General features: G+C 40.1%; 2 protein-coding genes across 3 annotated transcripts in view; one reads left to right on the top strand and one right to left on the bottom strand.

Annotated features, from left to right (window-relative positions):
* Positions 1 to 3406, bottom strand: part of pou2f2a (POU class 2 homeobox 2a) — an 84278-nt gene extending 80872 nt beyond the window's left edge. Inside the window, exon 1 of one of the 2 annotated variants that reach the window (XM_085262304.1) lies at positions 3271 to 3406. The gene's annotated coding sequence lies outside the window, so the exon portion shown is untranslated. The remainder of the gene's footprint in view (positions 1 to 3270) is intronic. The other variant, XM_085262301.1, reaches the window with a different exon arrangement.
* A 6499-nt stretch (positions 3407 to 9905) lies between these two features.
* Positions 9906 to 12935, top strand: LOC146548740 (uncharacterized). Its single transcript, XM_085262258.1, has 4 exons — positions 9906 to 10138; positions 10570 to 10743; positions 11242 to 11321; positions 12102 to 12935. The coding sequence occupies exons 1-4, from the start codon at positions 10071 to 10073 to the stop codon at positions 12206 to 12208; spliced, it is 429 nt and encodes a 142-aa protein (XP_085118384.1). The 5' UTR covers positions 9906 to 10070; the 3' UTR covers positions 12209 to 12935.
* Positions 12936 to 18389: the final 5454 nt, after the last annotated feature.

Below are 18389 nucleotides of genomic sequence, written 5' to 3'. Positions count from 1 at the left end.
GCCGTTCTTTTTGCATTTAAGATTTCAAGTTTAGAAACACACTTGAAAAGCACATTTCCTCAAAATTATTTTGGTTTCCCAGTTTTGGGCATTTCGGCTGTAGAGAGATGTGGGCCCGCTCTTGATTATAATGGACCTAGATGACACTCACTTTGTGCTGTTCAAATCATCGAAAAACGCATTTGAAAATCTCAGAGTCCCCTAACCAGGTAACTCAAAGAAAAAAAAATCCACAAATCTTATTGCGAGAGGAGTTTCATGCTGGAATTATTACTTTTTCTACTGAACTACACCCACCCAGGCAGAGTGGAAATAGGTAACATTACAGCTGTGCTGAGGGGGGTGCAATACACGTTTAGATGCTGCCACAATGTCATGAACACAAGCCTCTCGCGGTGCGTATTCACACTTCCTCCAGTGCAGTGACACAGTGAGCAGGTGCACAAAAAACTGCCCAAAAGGGTGTTGGATTACTTTGAGTAACCAGGTCATCGTTTCAGGAAGGGGACACCTATCCTCAGTTTTTTTACGGTGTATTTTTTGGTACTTTGAGTACCACATGGAAGATGCCATGAAGCCCCACTACACTGAAGAGAAAGCATTCGACTCTGCAGCCAGCATCTTCAAAACAGCGCAGCTCGAACCTATACAGTGTAGATGGATAAGTAACACTACGTAACTATTAACTAAAATATGTATTATTGTGGGGTGAACTTTCCCTCCGCAGACTGTTTTCCTACCATATTAAATATTTGATTTTTGTAGAAAATAATCAACACAAAAACATGTTTAAAAATGTATGCACCAGACTCAAGGTAAATAAGGATAAATTATTTACATTACTCTTACTATAGTGACATATTCAATCTGTTTGTGCAGCATGTTAGAAGAAACATGATGTAAAATGGACACAGCGCACTTCTAAAAGAAAGATAAGTTTTAAATTTACTTTTAGAGATGACTAAAACGTAAATTCTAGGAATTTATTGACATCTCTGTAAATTTGACCATGTACTCGACTATGTGCAACTTGCTGCAAGTGCAGTATCTACAAGCCTGTGTGTGCTGTATTTGTGTGTGTGTGTGTTCATTTGGGGGGGGGGTCACATGAGTCAAGGTCAGGTGATAATTTGCCAGAAAGCTGCAGTGAGATGCGGGGATGGAGGGACGGAGGAGCAGAAGGACAGGAGGAGAAAGTAAAAGAAAAATGAAATGATGGTGAAGGAAGAGGAAAAGCTGCAGCTGCAACTATCCACCAATCTGTCATTGTTTTTCTTTAACCAGCTTCCCTCTACTTGTCCTTTGCTTTGTCTCTAATTTGTCATCCTTTCTCAGTTCATCTACTTCTTGTCTCTATATCACGCCTCTCGGCTCCGAATGAGAAAATCCAAGTTTAAGATGCGGACAGGATTTCGTACTCGGACACAAACTAACACGAAATAACATTTTTCTCATCTTCAAATCACAAATATCTTCAAATTTGTTAACCTCTCATCCACGGCCATCTGCGACAATCACACACAGACGCAGACACACTTCAATTTTTATGTTCACCATTTGGCAATAATTCACATGTTTCTCTCCTTATCGTCCACCCTCCCTTTCTACTCTCACACTTACACCCATACACACACAGACACACACACTCCTGATCCAGGGAGGTCAACCTTTGGTGGATGAGGTCAGGTGTCTGGGATGAAGTTGACCTTTGACCTGCAGGGTGCAATCGCCTGCTTCCATCCTAACCAGCTGGACAAAGAGCCAGCCATATAATTCTGTTATGTGTATGTGTGTAGTGCTGTATGCTGTATCTATATTTTTTCTATGTGATTGGATTATTTGTCTGCGCTTTAATGCTTCCTCTCATGTTTCCGTGCATCCATACTGAAGAATTGGATTTACCTCCTGAGTTTCAAGCGACCGGGGTCTCACCGGTTGTTACCGTCGCTGAATAACAAAACAATATTGATCGGGTCGGGGTCGTCCATTGACGAAGCCCGACTGAAGCATTTTCCACAAACACTCATCACTTCCTGTCTTCGTCCCTATTTGGGGTTAATATCTCATTAACGGCTATTATCTCCACGCCAGTCGCCAAGGAAACAGGCATCAGGACAGGAGCTGACATTTCCCCGCAGCCTGCAGCCTGCGGATCACACAGGCAGCGACCAGATTATTGGAAATCAATCCGAGGGAGTTACTGTTTCCCTGACCTCCCATGCTTCAGTTGCAGTATTTATTGAGGAACACTGATCAAATGACGACTATTATGTGGTTCACACAGATGTCAATAAACACAATGATGAGAGTCAATATGCAATGACTGTGATGATGGCTGAGGTTCATAAATCAGACATTACCCAGAATACTGTGTGACATCAGGAGAAAGCAGCTTGTTATCTGGATTTTAGATTTAACTGTTTACTTCAAGCTGATTGCAAGAATTTCTCATACAGTATAAGAGACACAAATATTTATTGATGTTATCAGTCAATATGAAATTAATTAATTTTAAACCTTCCACAGAGATGACAGGGAAACCAGAGGGTGGAAGAAGAGGGGGCGTCTGCATGTGAGGGGCTTTTCTTTCTTATCAGTCACTGGGCAGTCCTGATCCTTATTTTCCACGGAGCAATGAGGAAATATTATTTAACAGCCTGCAGTCACAGCTCAGCGACACTTCACTGCCACCATATTTTCATACTTTCTCAGTTCCTTCACAAATATTTCACGTGTTTATCTGCATTTAACCATCAGTAGACCTACATTATGTACAATACAGTCACAATATGAAATTCCTCATAAGGACATTAGACAATTTGCTTTTTCTTTTTTTTTTGGAGCATGCCTTCTTAATAATTTGACTTATTTGATAATTGTTGTGTTTAAACCTGCTACTGGCATGGTTCAGTATGGCTGGAACCACCATGTTTTTCACAAGTGAACATAAAAATACGATTTGGCTTTTAAAAAAGCTTTAAAAGGCCTCGTGAAGCCTTAACATCAGGCTATTAGCCACAATAAAACCGGGACTATTTCAAGTGCCGTGAGGCTAAAGGAAGGATTTAGCCTGCACCAATAAACCACCTAATTATGCCAAGTCTTCTCCTCACACCGAGTGTGTTTGGGCAGGTAGGTAACAGAGAGACTGACACTAATGTTTTGGTGTAAACTTTAAAATTTCGGGGAAATTTTCCAGTAAATTTACCTGATAAACAGGTGGCTGGAAAGCTAAGGGCTAATTTAAATATCAATGCGCAGAATACTCACCTGTGTGTCCGCGACGCTGTTCCTACAGGCGGAGGGATATCTTCTAAGCGTTGCAACTCCACGTCTCCCAGTTCGTTTGTATACTTCTTCATAATTTACTGTATTTTCTAAAGGAAAAACAGTCGCTTAAACCTCCACGTGACACTTGTCTATATTTTAAAACGAGCCGGCTCCTCTGGTGCTGGCAGCGGCTGATGAGCTGCAGTAACGGTGGAGTGGCTAGCTGACCTTTGACCCGGGGGTCAGAGCGGCTGCGGCTCTGGGGCCCGCAGTGACAGACGCTCCCTGCAAATTGATGAAAAAGGCAATAGCTTTTATAATAAAAATAAAGAACCGCCAGCACCACATAATCACATAATGGCTCCTGCGCCCTTATTGATGTTTTAAACAGGTTTCCTGTAAGTAAGAGTTTATCATGAGTCTATCAGGATGTCTTGGATTTCCAGATTTGTCTGCACAATTTATGCAAACAGCTGTTTTACGATTCAAGCGCGGTTACTTTTTTTTTCTTCCATAAATAAAATCTATAAACACCAAATAAATAATATTCTTTTTCTCCAGTTTGTCAATATAGCCCAATTAAGGCCTTCACTTATCAGGAACCAGACAACCGAATGTCGAGTTTAAATGTTTATTTCGATATTATTCTTTATAAAAAAAAAAAAATAATAGTAAATGTTCAGAATTTGGAGTGGGAATTATAAAGGTTGTGTTTGGTGCCAGGGGGATGTGTGGCCCTCCAGATATAAAATTGTTATTATTCATCAATTTAAATGAAAGTGTCGCAGTGTAGATGGAAAATCGATCGATGACAAATGGACATTAAAAAAGTCTGGGCGATTTCAAAGAGGATTAAAAACAACAATCAGATCAGTTACTATATATCTTTAACTTTGTTTGCAAAGCCATATCCAAATGCATAATATTTGAATACATTTCAATTAAGCAAAGAAAAAATGACGATCATAAAATGAGACACGCCTGTCTGGTTGTTTTGTAGAACGACGTTTGATTTATTTTTAAAATCATTTAGTCAAGATTTTAATTTCGTTTTCTTACACTTATCTGCTTTAAATAAAAAATTATTTATTCTAAAAATATTTCTCTAATTTAGACTTTTTGTTTTTCAGTGAGAAATATTTAACCTCGCTTCCGTTCTTCCGGTGAACCTGGCAGGCCATTTACATCCAATGCATAAAACAGACTTTAGCGAAATCTAAGGAAATAAGTGCAGACTAAATAAATATTGTGTGCAGCATTAATATCCTGGATTTATCGTCACAGATTATGGCCTTCTTCTCTTTTTCTGTTGAGTGAAGCTTATTTGCATATAAGCAAATACTTCGGAATTTTGCGCACAAGATTGAGCTTCTTCTTTTCGTTTCAACTCGACAAAGTAGCGCACAAATTGCCCCAAACAAACATAATAGCTATTTTAAATTTCCATTTTTAGGTAAATTTGAATAAAAATAGGCCTTTTTTAAAAAAAGAAAACGAAATGGTTGAACGTCATTTTTTGTTTAATATATCAAAAGACAGCAACACGTGCAATAATTACACTGAAAGTGCAGCTTCTGTTTTCCATCAGGTCACAATCACATTTGTCACATTTATTGTTAAAAAGAGACTCCAGCAGATATTCAATAATCAGCTGTCTCTATGTTGGAAACATCAAATTAAAAATGTGACTGTGTGATAACCCAGTTATGCCGTTTTTGTAGGTTATTATATTTACTTTTTATTAAAAATATACCTTAAGTGATCTGGGTGTGGGTAAAATACGAATAAGTTAAAGTGGGGCTTTAAAAAAGTTTTATATCACATTATATCTGAGGTAACTACTCATACAATCAAGTAGCAACTGATATAATAATTTGGATTTGGACTGAAATTAATTTTGAGGCATAGTTTAAAAATATGTTTTTTTGGGGAAAAGTTTTTTGGTGAAGTGTGTGTGCAGACGTGCAAACGTGCATGGCGATGAAATAATTACAGCCTGGGCAATATATTGATCGGCGTTTGTGGCTGTATTAGCGGGACCAGCGTTGCATGCAGCGCGCGTCCTCGTGCAAGGGTTTTAAATGCAGCAGATTTTTGGGAGTGTGCGTGTGTGTTTGGGTGGGTGGGTGGGGGGGACGGGACATGTGTGTTTACAATGCGACTCGAGATCAGGGTGAAAATCCCACTGACCTCTGTGTGTGTGTGTGTGTGTGTGTGTGTGTGTGTGTGTGTGTCACACCCCTGACCGATAGGATTTCCATTAATTTATCTGCAGCCTCGGAGTTTTTAGAGGAAAGCCAAACGCGTGTCAGGGAGTCTGTCAGGATGAGCCAGAGGAGAGTGAGGAGGGAGAAAACGGGCTTTTGTTTGGTGTCAATTGCTGCCACGTGTGGGCACGTGTGCGTGGGTGTGTTTGAAAGAGATAGAGAAAGAAAAGTCTGGATCATAAAACACACTGATATGGGAGCTCATAGCCTATAGAAAACACACCATAAAGCGCTTCCTCTTTATTCTAGAGCCACCAAAGAAAGGGGACGTCAGTTTCCTCTTCTTGTGACCCTTCTCGTGTCTCTGGCCTGGTGGGGTGTTTGCTCTCAGAGCACCCTCCCCCTCTTTTTAATTGATTTACCGTAATTAACTCAGTGTGTTTATCGATTTCCCGAACACAGCCTCGAGATGGTCAACCTCATTATTTCCACGTTAACCCCGAATAATCCCGAATAAATACTCAGCGCATTCAATAACAATTAGACTCAGGCAGCACTAAATAATCCAGTTTCCTCTGGGTGACCCGTTTACCTTTCAGGCCGGGTGCTGAGACGAGGACAGAATACTTTACTCTGGAGCTGTAAGTTAGTAGAATCGAGAACCACCTTCAAAAAAATTCTTTCCTTTTGAAAGATCAACAGAGTGAAAAATGTTGGAAAAAGAAAAACCAGAAAATGCGTTCTGACATCACCTGAAGCCTCGAGGTGACCCGCACCTGCTTATACTGCAATGTCCTTCTCCTTTACCATTTGAGCAATTAACCAGATTTAATCCCGTTTCACAGCAGCTCAGCCAATTAAAAGGCATGCGGTGCACATCAGTCACTTTGACTCTGGGCAGTGTGTGAAATGTCTAGCTGTAACATCCCTCTGTCAGGTTCAGTGGCTTTGTAAGAGGGGAGGAGGAGGAGGTCAAACTAGCCTGCAGGCAGCAGTTCAACCGGCACTCAGCATCTACTTCTGCCTCCCTCCACCTCCTTAATGTTTCATCCTATAACCAGCAGATATATATTTTATGGATAATGTTGAAGGCTTCACCATCATGCCATCATTTTCTTTATACATTGGAAGTATTAAGTTCTACGTCTGGAAGCAAAGTGACTGAATATGAGCATGCGCTTTTTCATGCATGTTTGCAGGACTTGCTCTTTAAATATATTAAAATTAAAGCAACCTCAGAAATCAAGTGTTATATGTCCTACAGATTGTATTTATGTGTGTCTCATATATTAATTAAATATATTGAGTTAAAAATCAGCATTTACTGGGAAATGTTGCTTCAGGTGAATAAACATATAAACAGTGTATTTCATTTATAAGTTTGATTATAAGACTTCAGTTATTTTACATATTGTTTTGGCCAGTGGTGTCAGAAGAAAAAAGAAAAAAGTGGAGAATGAAACGGTCTAAATTGGAGGCACGTGGATAGTGAACAGTGAATACCAATTCTGTGTAAAACATTTTTAAGAACAGACAAAGCAGCATTAAACAGAAAACATAAGGTCTTGGGGGGGCAGAAAGAGAAAGGAGGCAAAAACTTGACAAAAACAGTACAAAACAGAGCAGGACAGAAGAGAAAAGAGTGTAAGTGAAGAGGAGATAATAGAGTAGAATAGAAGGGGCTGGGAAGGACAGGAAACAGAAAGAGAGTTGGGGAGGGAAGGAGGGAGGTGGGTGATGGTGTTGGTCACAGGGGGTTAAAAGAAGGAGGCGTCTAAAGCTTGTGAATTAAATGCTGTGAGGCCCAGTGTCCTCGGCACGTGCACCAGGCCTTGAGAATAAAAAGAGCTCTGGCCCATCTGGCTTTTCTGGGAGGCGAAGAAAGGGGAAAGAGGGAGAGGCCGAGAGACATAGAAAGAAAGCAGGTAAGAGAGAGAGAACGATAGAGATAGAGAAGGGGCTTCTGCGCTGCTCAATACACAGGATAGTGTGTTAATAGTTTTAAGTCACTAATGGCATAAATGTTAAACGCAATGAGATGTCAGGTGCTTTGAAGTTAAAGGGTTGATGTTGGTGTCAGAGGCGAGCAGGTGAGGAAAACAAGAGAGCAAATGGGCGTCGAGGAGAACAAAAATGTTCAGAAAGAAAAGAAAAAAACATATAAGAGTAAAAAAAATTGAGTAAAAGATTTCTATTTGTGGAAACCATTCAGGCATATTTTTTACTGTGGTGTCAAACTAAGTGTGTGTGTATTCAGAAACTGTCGATGACATACTCACCTTTAATCCATACGTGTCCTTCAGAGGGTTTTTCTATAACTTCACAGTCTCTCTCTCTGTCTCTCTCTCTCTCTGACACACACACACACACACCAACCAACACACACATCCTGTACCTCTCCTTCACTCAGCATCTTAGCTGTTTCCATGGCGACTGGAGTTGAGACTGCAACCAGCAAAGGGTGGGGCGGGGGGCACGTGCGTTTTTATGTGTGCTCTTGAGTGTGTGTTTGTGTGTGTGTGTACAGCAGCAGCAGGTGATGAGGCTCAGCTCATGGCAGACAGTGCTTCAGCATCTGGGAAAGTGATTTCTCTCCCATCTAATAAAAGTTATATTAAGGTCATAGAGAAAGAAAAAGAAACACACATTGTAACCATCATTAAAGCAGAAAACAGACCTCACAGCTGGAAAAAAAAGAAATAAAGAAATGACCTGGACAGAAGATAGAGGCAAAGTCAGCAAAGGTGAAACAAGCTACTTTCCCCCTCTCATCCTGCTTTTCCAACACTCAAGGCAAATCCTAAATTTTACTCATTTTAATTGAAACTATTTAAGATACAAAATAAACATGTCCTGTAAATGTTAAGTTGTGCACTGACTCAATGAAATTATGAAAGAAGTCATCCAAAGGCCCCTGACAAAGTTTTGTGATATGGGGCATTATAAATGAAACCGACTTGAGTAGAAGGATCATACATGGGCAAATGTTACAGTTCAGCCTGCGATGTCCTAAAAAGAAAACAACAAAACACCAAAAATCAACAACAGGCAGAATCAAGCTGAGGAATCTCAAGCCAGGTCACTACAGTGAGTCTGTGCTGCTGTTTAATGCACTGTTCACCACTGACCTATACAGCAAACTGCTGCATGCTGGGGTGTTTCCTAATTTAAGTGTTGACTTGTTATACTAATAATACTTTCACTGTAATCACGTTCATGATTCAGTGTGGCCCTATAAGTCACTGTGGCCCTCCCCCTTGTACACATTCTGTGAAGGGGACCCTGTGTAAATATGTCCCAATTTCTTTGTGGTGGAATTATTTTGAGAGAATGTTGTAATTCTTAGTGGGTCTTGTACTTTTCTTAAATAATTCCTGGGTGGTTTTAATGCGTTTGCAAGATCCAGCAGCTCAGTAGGAAGTGAAGTGAGAGGAGTAACGTGAGGCAGAGGGCCACAGCTGCAGAGCTACGTTACAGCCCTGACCCCTCTGCCATCAGGGTTCACCCAACGCTGAAAAGGCCTTTATCACTGCAGACGTTTAACCCAACAGCTAGAAAAATAGAACTGTTACTAATAATATTAACAGTGTCCTTTAGATTGTGCAACAAGAAATTCAGCCACCACTAATTTACTCTTAATAGCTCGACTTACGGTGTTATTTAAAATATCATTGTAAAATAGGCCCAAGTGCAACAAACACTTTCTGCCGGTGACCTTGGGGAACACAGCACGAGAGCAGCCAAGCAGTGTTTAAATTAAATCGTAATGATCTGTGAATACAGCGATAATTAACAAGGGTACAGTGATGGAAATAAGGACGCACAAACCAGTTCATATTCTCATGCAGTAGTAACCAGTGTCACAAGTTTATTTATGTCGCTTAAGACAAATGAACTAAAGAATATTTACACATTCATCCTGCTAACATCAAGGCTAGTGCTCGTTTTCATTAGACAGCAGCAATTAAAATCCAGCAAATTATATCTAAGGTGGATCAATGTACACTGAAAATGTGACTAAATAAAGAAACATTTTGCAGACTCGATGCTTGGAGGCTTGTCAGCATCTTTTGGGGCTGAGGGTTAAGTACCTGAGGGTTAAGTACCTTAACCCTCAGCCTAGACCTCAACGCAGTCAAAATATGTGATTTTTGGCTTTTGAAATTTCTTCTACCAAGTCCTGGAAGTCAGGAGTCACATAAAATAATTTTCATTATCAATATAAAATACATCAAAACTATTTTTCCCCAGCATGTATGTTTTTGGTTAAAATTCGGGAACTGTCTGTTGTAACACAAGAAATTTCCAAAACTGCAAGTCTGCATAAAGATTACTTAAGTCACATCAAATGTGAGACCATTTCTGCCTTCTGCCCCGAGGCCATCAAAGTTTCAAAACGTTCACTCTCTCCTCCCACTACCCTTTCAGTGGGCAGAAACTTCCCGTCATGAGCGCTTCGACACCAACAAGGAAGTATTGTTCGAGAAAACTTAACAAAACACGAAACTTCAACAAGTCTCAACAGAAACTTCACAGAAACAAACAAACAAAAAACTGCGTTAAAAGATCTAGAGTCGAAAATAATCGGACCACATGGAGGACGCGGAGATCTTACTCAGGGAGGAAGGAGCTCCAAGGGTCGCCCAGCTTTGCAACCTGAGGTCTGTAAACACGTTTATGCGGGTTGTCTGTCGGTTCGTTTGAAGAGATTTGTTTAGAGCTACTTGGTGAGCTTACCTCCAGATAAACTGTGGCTCCACATAATCACTGGCTTTTGACAAAAACGCAACATTTTCTTAAAAACTTTTGGAAATTGTTTCATGTGCAGTCCTTCAAAATTAAAAGCACCACGACCAATAATAATACGAATACTCAGAATCAGAATCAGAATACTTTATTAATCCCGAAGGAAATTATAGGTTACAGCAGGCACGCTAATGGCGCATGCGCACTTACAAAGGAACGTATGACCAAACTTACACAAACAACACTAATACTACTACTACTATACTACTAATAATAATCAGATTGCGCTGATTGTGTTCAAAAATCAGTGGTGAAAGCTGATTGTTTTTTTTCCATCTACCTGTAGGCCGTTGTTTAGACGGCTGGAGGGCTTCGAGCGCCACCGTGTGCTCAGATGGCTGAACTGCTGCCCTCCTCCACCTGACTTCAGAGTTCCCAACGCCGCCAGATCGCCTGACGACTCATTCAACTGGTTCTTGCGGATCTTCTTCCTTCTCGTACTCAGCTTGAGTTTAATAAAGTAAATTGATTTTGTAACTATTCACTAGGGCAGGGAGACACGAGGGCCTCACAAAAAACCCCAAAACAACAACAACAGAAAAACAAACAAACAAACAAACAAACATATATTTTCCAAAATTATTTGGAGGGTAGACTAAAATGAAAGGAAATTATGAAAGAAACAGATACACATCCTCCAGATCAGTGATCAGTCAGTCTGACATATTATAAATGAATCAACTAGTTATTTTGTGACATATTTGCAGAACTGAACAATAGTTGATCAAATTGATACACATTCTTTGGAACTACTCTCATCAGTTAAGTCACTGATCATTCAGTTTGCTTATTTTAATCTACAGTAAAGTATAATTTCACAGAATAAATCACTCACAGAGGGAAACTTAATTTGCAGGATGTAGTCAATCTTGAATTATGATGTGTTATATTTACCTGTACTTGCCTATATTTACCTACTAAGTGTATCTGATTTCTTTCTGCCTTCTGCCCTAAACAGGATATTATATGAATATTCCATGATACATAACCTGTTTTATCTGTTTTACTGGAGTGGAGTCACGGTGCCAGTGATGCTCGGTGAGTAATGGTTAAACCTGGATTCATATTCATTCCTTGCCTCGAAGTTTTCTTACATGCACACATGGCAAACATCAGCAGTGGCGCTGAAATGTGCTGGAAATCAGTCACACATGTAGTCGTCCAAGCTGCACGGGGACTGTTTGATAACCCTGCAGTGGTAGTGCAGGGTATGGGAGGAGAAGGGGCTGAGGGTCCGCAGTGCTGAGAGATTGGCTTTGCACGGACGCCTTGTGACTTTAAGATCCTATTTGGTCCACTGGCTTAAAATCTAAAAAAAGGAAATCTCACTACTAAGGTGCTTTTGACCAGATAAGTCAAGCTGGATCTGAATTTGTATTCTGAACCACAGCTTGGCAACATTGTCACTCGAGCATCCGTCGTTGTATTTAACTGACTTTAGGGCCGAGAAGTGGCACGCACACAGCTTGGACACAGTATCATAAAACCAGGTGTATGATCTTATCAAATGCAAGATTTCAAAAATGAATTCAGCCTTCTGTTCTTGTTGAAAATCTGAGACGACTAGTGTGACGTTTGTTGTTCTGTGCCACCATTCTGCATAATATGTTTATATAAAAATTATGAAGTGCAGCTTGAAAATTTCCTCAATAATTATGGAAAAATGTAGGAATTTATTTAGGAATGAATTCCAAAGTTTTTTGTTTTAATGCAGAGGTTTTGTATTTGATTTCATGGCTCTGTATGGACACAGTTTGGCTCAGTTTTACGTTTGCTGGCGTGCTGATGTCTGATTCTGTCTTTTTGTGTACACTGTAGTTGCTGTGGCTCCTTGCATCGTGAAAAATAAAATGAAGAAGACAGAATTCACGCCGCCGAGGAAGGAGGAAGTGAAAACAATCTCTGGTCTCATCCAGCAGGTGTAATTAAAGACTGAGTAACTCTAAACACGAGGCTCGCTAGGTCATGAAAACAGGACTAGAGTGGGTTAATATGTGACAGTGCTAAAAGCTGTCGCACTTCTTCTTTTAGGGAATGGCAGAAACATAAACTCAAAACTGATAACAGCTTGGAATGTGCACTTCCAGATTCACAGGGTAGGAACATGAGCTGTTAAAAAATAAAAAATCCACCCAAAATAATTGTCTAACCTTTTTTAATATAATGGATTTAAGGAGAATTGTTAAAGTGTTAAACTTGAATGAAATGAAGATGATGCATGCATAAGAAAAAAAAACTTTGAACAACACCAGATAAAAAGTGCAAAGATAACAATTAAATAACTCTCCAAACGTGGTGATTAAATTCCCTCTGCAGCAGCATTTTAACGTGAGCCAAAGGAGCCGTGAACGTACGAGGAGAAACGTGATGAAAATAAAAATCTCACGTCAGGCCTGTATTTCTGTTTTATTGAGAAATTTCGATTTTTAATGTAAAGCTGCTTATGTTGTTCTTAATGTACGCTGAGCCACATCAGCTGTATTAGTTTAAACAACATATGTGTGTTGGCTGATTTATGGGTGTGCTGTTACACTAAAAAAAAATGGTGTGTGTGGGGGTTATTTTAATCTAGATTCACACTCCTGCTGGACTGAGCCAATCTTTTTCATTTAAGTTGATTTTTCTAAAAAAAATAAAGTGCACCTGAACCGAGCTGATGTGCTACAGCTTCATATATTGTTGCGGCGACAAAACAAGCGCGCGCGGGCCGAGGAAGAAGACAGACACCGATGGAGGGGGAGAGAAAGAGACAGCGACCGCATACAACACCATTCATTATTAACACACCCAATATAGCTGGACTGGACACCTCCGTCTCCCCCTCCCTTCCTATTAACACAAACACACATACATACAACCGCAGAACGTGAGCCCTCCAGGACCCACACCCTGACCCTGCGACCTAGGCGCCATGGCAACCCTCTGACCCATCCCTCTGTTGCTGTGGTAACAACCTTGGAGCATGTCTGACCATTGCCTCCCCTCCACCCCAAAACATCCAACACACACACATATATACTCGCACACACGCTCTCCCTATAGCCCTACAGCCGCCCCCTCCTCCTGCTCCACGCCGAGCCGAGGCAAACCGATCGATATTCTATCACACAGAACAGTGGAGCGAGAGAGAGGAGGCCACGGGCCAGCCAGATTACTGGGAGGAGGGAGAGGGACGGGGGGAGGATGGAGGGGTTAGTGGTTGACAAAAAGAGAGCCATGTGTGTGTGTGTCAGAGTCAGAGGAAACGAAAAAGGGTTTTAGGGAAGGTAGGAGATGTGTGTATTGGGGACGTGTGCAAAAAGGGATTTTAGCGTGTGGGTGTAATCGGGTAGGAGATTGAGAGATGGTGTGTGCGTGTGTGGTTTGGAAGAAAGAGGTAGAGAGAGAGAGTGTGTGTGTGTGTGTGCGTGTGTTGGGTTGAGAGAATAAGTGGGTAGAAGATTGAGAGAGGGTGTGTGTGTATGCCAGAGGAAAGGCGTTTCAGTGTGGCTGTTATGGGGGATAAGAAAGGGATGTGTGTGTGTGTGTGTGTCGTAATGAGTGGAGCTGCACTGCTATAAGGCATCTCCTCTCTTTTATATTCTAACAGATGTTTGTTAGTGTATTCCTGGTTGTGTGTGTGTCTGTATGAATAGAATACTTTCATTCAAGTGTCACACACCTGAGGGTGCTCAGCCCTCATGGGTTTCTAAGACTTTACTCACATAAAGAGGCAGGAGGAGATAAAGAGAAAGCAAACACAACGCACAATATCCATACCCATGTTTTAAATTTTACTACATGGCACTTTTATATTTGAGTATTTTACAAAATCTGAGCTGAAGTCAAATGCCGTGTGTGGAAAGAATTAATCGCCGTGCATCTGTTATCGGTTTAATATGAATATTTGAAAATGGGTGGTGCAGCGTTTGGCATTGTTGCCACACAGCAAGACGGTTTGGCTCCAAAACCTGGTCAGCTTGGTGTTCTGGTGTCTCTGTGTGTTTTTCATCCACAGTGGTGAATCTAGACTGGCTGTAGGCGTGAATGTCAGAGTGTATGGCCATCTATCTCTCTCTGGTCACCTGTCCAGGGTGCTTCATGCCTTTTGCTCTTTGTCACCTTGGAGAGGGTCCAGCCTCCCTAAAACCTAAAGTTAGATAAACCATTAAAAAACGGGTGGATATCTGTGCGTTGTGTTGCATTGGTATATATTCAAGAGAGCAAACTAACCAGCTAGAATGTAGCCTTTAGGAATATTGGGCTACTTTGTACATCAGTAGGAGAATGATTCACCAGCCCAGTACTCACACATTTCCAGGATGCCAAATATCATCATCTTGTTTCAGTACAGATGTTATAAATGTCCATCGGATGGTATCACAGACGGTTTTGACTGATGACATGTTGGTTTTTTCCATCACTTTTCTAGACATAACTATATTTGCATTAAAACATGAGGTGCTAAGTTATCAGCTAACCCTAACAATCTGGTTAATAATCTGATCTCCATAACAATATCAACTGATTAGTGTCAACTGCTAGAAAAACAAAAATAAATAATACTTACCAAAACTGAAGCACAAGCATCTTAGATGCTCTGAATCACACAATAGGCAATAATTCTGTTTTTTTAGATGCTAAAAAATGTCCAAAAAACACTGATAGCACAAATATGGTGACGAGGTTCAGTTCAGTGACTCAAGTTAGGGGAACTTGTGCCTAGCCGACACAGAGTGGTTCCAGCTTACTGAATGGTGAGACTGTTAATGCCCCTAACTCGAGTATTATTTATACGTTTAAAAAAATATCGCTGTTTGTAGAGTTTTTTTATGGCTGTAAAGTTGGGCTTTTTAACATGGAAGTATAGGGACCGGTGCTTTTGGAGTGAGCCTCAAGTGGCCACTACAGGAACTGCAGTTTTTGGACCTGACATACTGGCTTCATTTTCTGTGCTGGAAGTTTCTGTTTGGCTACAGAACCCCCCTGTTGCAAGGTTAAATTACAAAAAAAGGGGCATCTGAAATGATGGATGAGTATGCACTGTGTCGCAAAGATATCTACTGAAGTTAGCATGCTATGCAGCTAGCACCAACCCCTACCCTTGTGTGTAGAACAGTTCCATTTCTAAGAAACTAACTACCGCTGTTTTGTCAAAGCTGCTTGAGTCACACAGATACATGCAAGGCATCTTTCCTTTTTTGCTCCATGACAACTATGCAATTGGTATTACACCCTCACCTACACAGCTCTCCACAGGACAGAGATGGGACTGACACTTTTCTGGATTTATAAGAGTTTGGAAACTCAGGAAGAATTTTGAGCAAAGGCTTGAGTACAGTAATGATCATGATAGAGACACTTCAGATGAAAGATGGGATTTTTATTTCTTCACTGTATATATAATCTTTTTTCATTATCTACACCGGGTAACTTTAAAGGTTTGCAGAGCTGGCAGTGAAACGTGATGCAGTGTACAGTATTGATTTGATCAGTCCTTTATTGCAAAACAGGAAACTTTATGTCAGTATTATCTAGGATGAAGACCAGCTGCTTAGCAGAGACAAAACTTATTACACGTTAATATCACTCATATGTCGGTGATAAATCATAAAAATTGTATCATTTCAAGGAGTAAACAGGTGATAAACTGTAGCTAGAGAGCATCAGGGCTATAACGTATCAGGTTGGATGAAAATCCTCAGAGGAAGAAGCAGAAAACAAACTAACAAAAGAGGTGACCTATATCCTTGGGTTACAAGAGGGTGTGTGTCAAGTGGGCAGGAGCACTCATTTGCTCTGTGAGCCTTGTAATAATATTCATGAAACACGAACACCATTGCACTCAGTCACTGTGTGTGTGTGTGTACAGACACAGATATATATACACACACACATAAGAGACTCATCTGTTCACAAGTACACAAGCAGCATAACACGCAGTCAGAAGCTGTTTTCTGTGCTCTCTAAATAACCACTGCTGCAATCAGTGTACAAATCAACCTATTTCAATGGGACAGACGAAGAAAGGCTCATTAAAGAGGTAGATGACGACCAAACCTTTAACCTAAACAGTGTGGTTATTTAAAAAAAATTATAATAAAGTGTAAATAAGTGCAAATAAAAAAACCAAAAAGGATGTTCAAGTGTTCATTACTTAAAGGTGTTTATTCCTGAGTAAGAATTAACAACCTGATTGTTTTTCGTAGTTATCCTTGTTATATAAATGAACATATTAAGAATCTCCTGCATTACAATATTTAGATTCTCAGTGAAAGGTAAAACTAGTGTGTGCCATTATTTGGCATTTCCCTGCTAACAGCTGATTTTCCTGCTACTCAGCCCCAAGCTAAATTAAATTACTGCCAGATTAGACATTGCTAAGCTCCTGGTATTATGCATATTAAACGTTTTGACTTGTGGTTCTGTTGAGTTTTACTGCAAAGATTTCTTTAGGTCTTCATTCCTGTAGCAGCATGTCTTTGTGGAAGGTATTCCTTCAGCTGAGATATCTGAAGGATATTATAAAATTAGCCTCTACAAAAGCTAAAACTTCCAGGGTCAGCATTTTAGCGCTGCGTGTGCTGCTGTTAACGTTTGATACTTATTTTTAACTCACTGCAGCACCAAATTAGTTCAACTTTAATTCCTATCTTTTCCAAATATTGTGTCATGGTAGTATTTTTTCAAGAATTGTGTTGATAGATTTAGTTAATTTAGAAGGTTTTAAAGTATTTTTAAACCCAGGACTTAGCTTTTAATCCTACTTAATTGAAGACCACATTAATTTATTTATACATTTATGTATATATATATTTGGCCTTTTAGCTGTTATTGGATAGAGAAAGTGTAGATAGACAGGAAAGTGGGGAAGACATGCAGCAAAGGGCCATGATTCAGAACTACTGGGCCTACTGCTCTCTGGCCATAAGGCATATGGTCGACTGCTCACCCACTGAGGTGACCTGGGGATAATATTTTAAGGAACAGCAATCTTAAACTGGGTCTCTGGGTCATGCACCTACAATTTTGATGTCAGAAATAACCAGTAATTTTATAGAAGTTTACAACTGGCTAACATTTTCACTTATTTAAACAGTTCTATGTATATTAAAAACAAGACGATATTAGGAAAATAATTTGTTTATGCAACAGATACTATCAGCAGTATATTACATCTAACTTCCATTCGCCAGTTCTGACATCTTTTGTTAGTTTTAATGTTACTTAAACAGGCAATATTAAACCACTGACACATAATAACATTACCTCATTGCAGTGAATAAAGCTGTTATGTTGAAAGCTGGAGTAATGTCCAGCATTTGGATATAAGCTATCATACCTTTTTTCTGCTTTAGTAATATGATGATGTGACTGTTAGATGATCGGGTCAGTGCTTCTCCAAAGTAGGACGCATTGTAGGGTGTTTTCAATGTGCAACAGTAGTACCCACCAAGTTATCCAAGGAAGTGCAACAGGTGAGCTGAAGACAGGGTCACGTGTCGCCTCGCTGGCTGTCCTTTGTGGTCTGAAGTGTTTGCAAACACTGCTGAAAAAGCTTCAGACCGACTACAAGAAGAGGCTGTCTGAACACAGCGCAGCTTCGTGTGTGCAGTGAACAACCAAACATACAGCTAGTATGATATTTGCATTAAAATTTAAACGTTCTTAACAGACTGAATTATCAGGAATGCTGTGGCTGCTAGGATATAACCAAGTTATCAGATTACTGCAATGCTATGTAAAATCATCCATGTATTTATCACTTTAGCTGATGAATATGAAACATACTTGTTGAATCTGTAAATAGCACTTTGAAGCATTTAAAAGAAAGATTCAATTAGTTTCTCTTATGGAGCTTTTTGGTCATCTAACACAATCTTCATCGCCCATGTTGAGCCAATATGACAGCAAGTCATTCTCACCACTGGCAGCTGTCTTGAAATGTCTCTGTTATCAAAATTATTTTTAATTTCAGCAGCCACGTGGACATAAAACCTTTCTTGACTATGAAGTTTCTTCAGCTCCTTCAGTCCTGCATTCTTCATTGTCTACAAACTGCATTCATAACATTTTTCCCAAATTCTGTGCACTAAACAGCATGCAGTATACAGATATGCAATTTCC

Source organism: Mchenga conophoros, linkage group LG22 (assembly GCF_057382185.1).
Source record: "Mchenga conophoros isolate Kocher_MC1m ecotype Shallow Benthic linkage group LG22, M_conophoros_male_GT1.1, whole genome shotgun sequence".
In the NCBI taxonomy this organism is placed as follows: domain Eukaryota; kingdom Metazoa; phylum Chordata; class Actinopteri; order Cichliformes; family Cichlidae; genus Mchenga; species Mchenga conophoros.
Note: the sequence above shows the minus strand (reverse complement) of the source record. Positions and strands in the feature narration are given on the sequence as shown.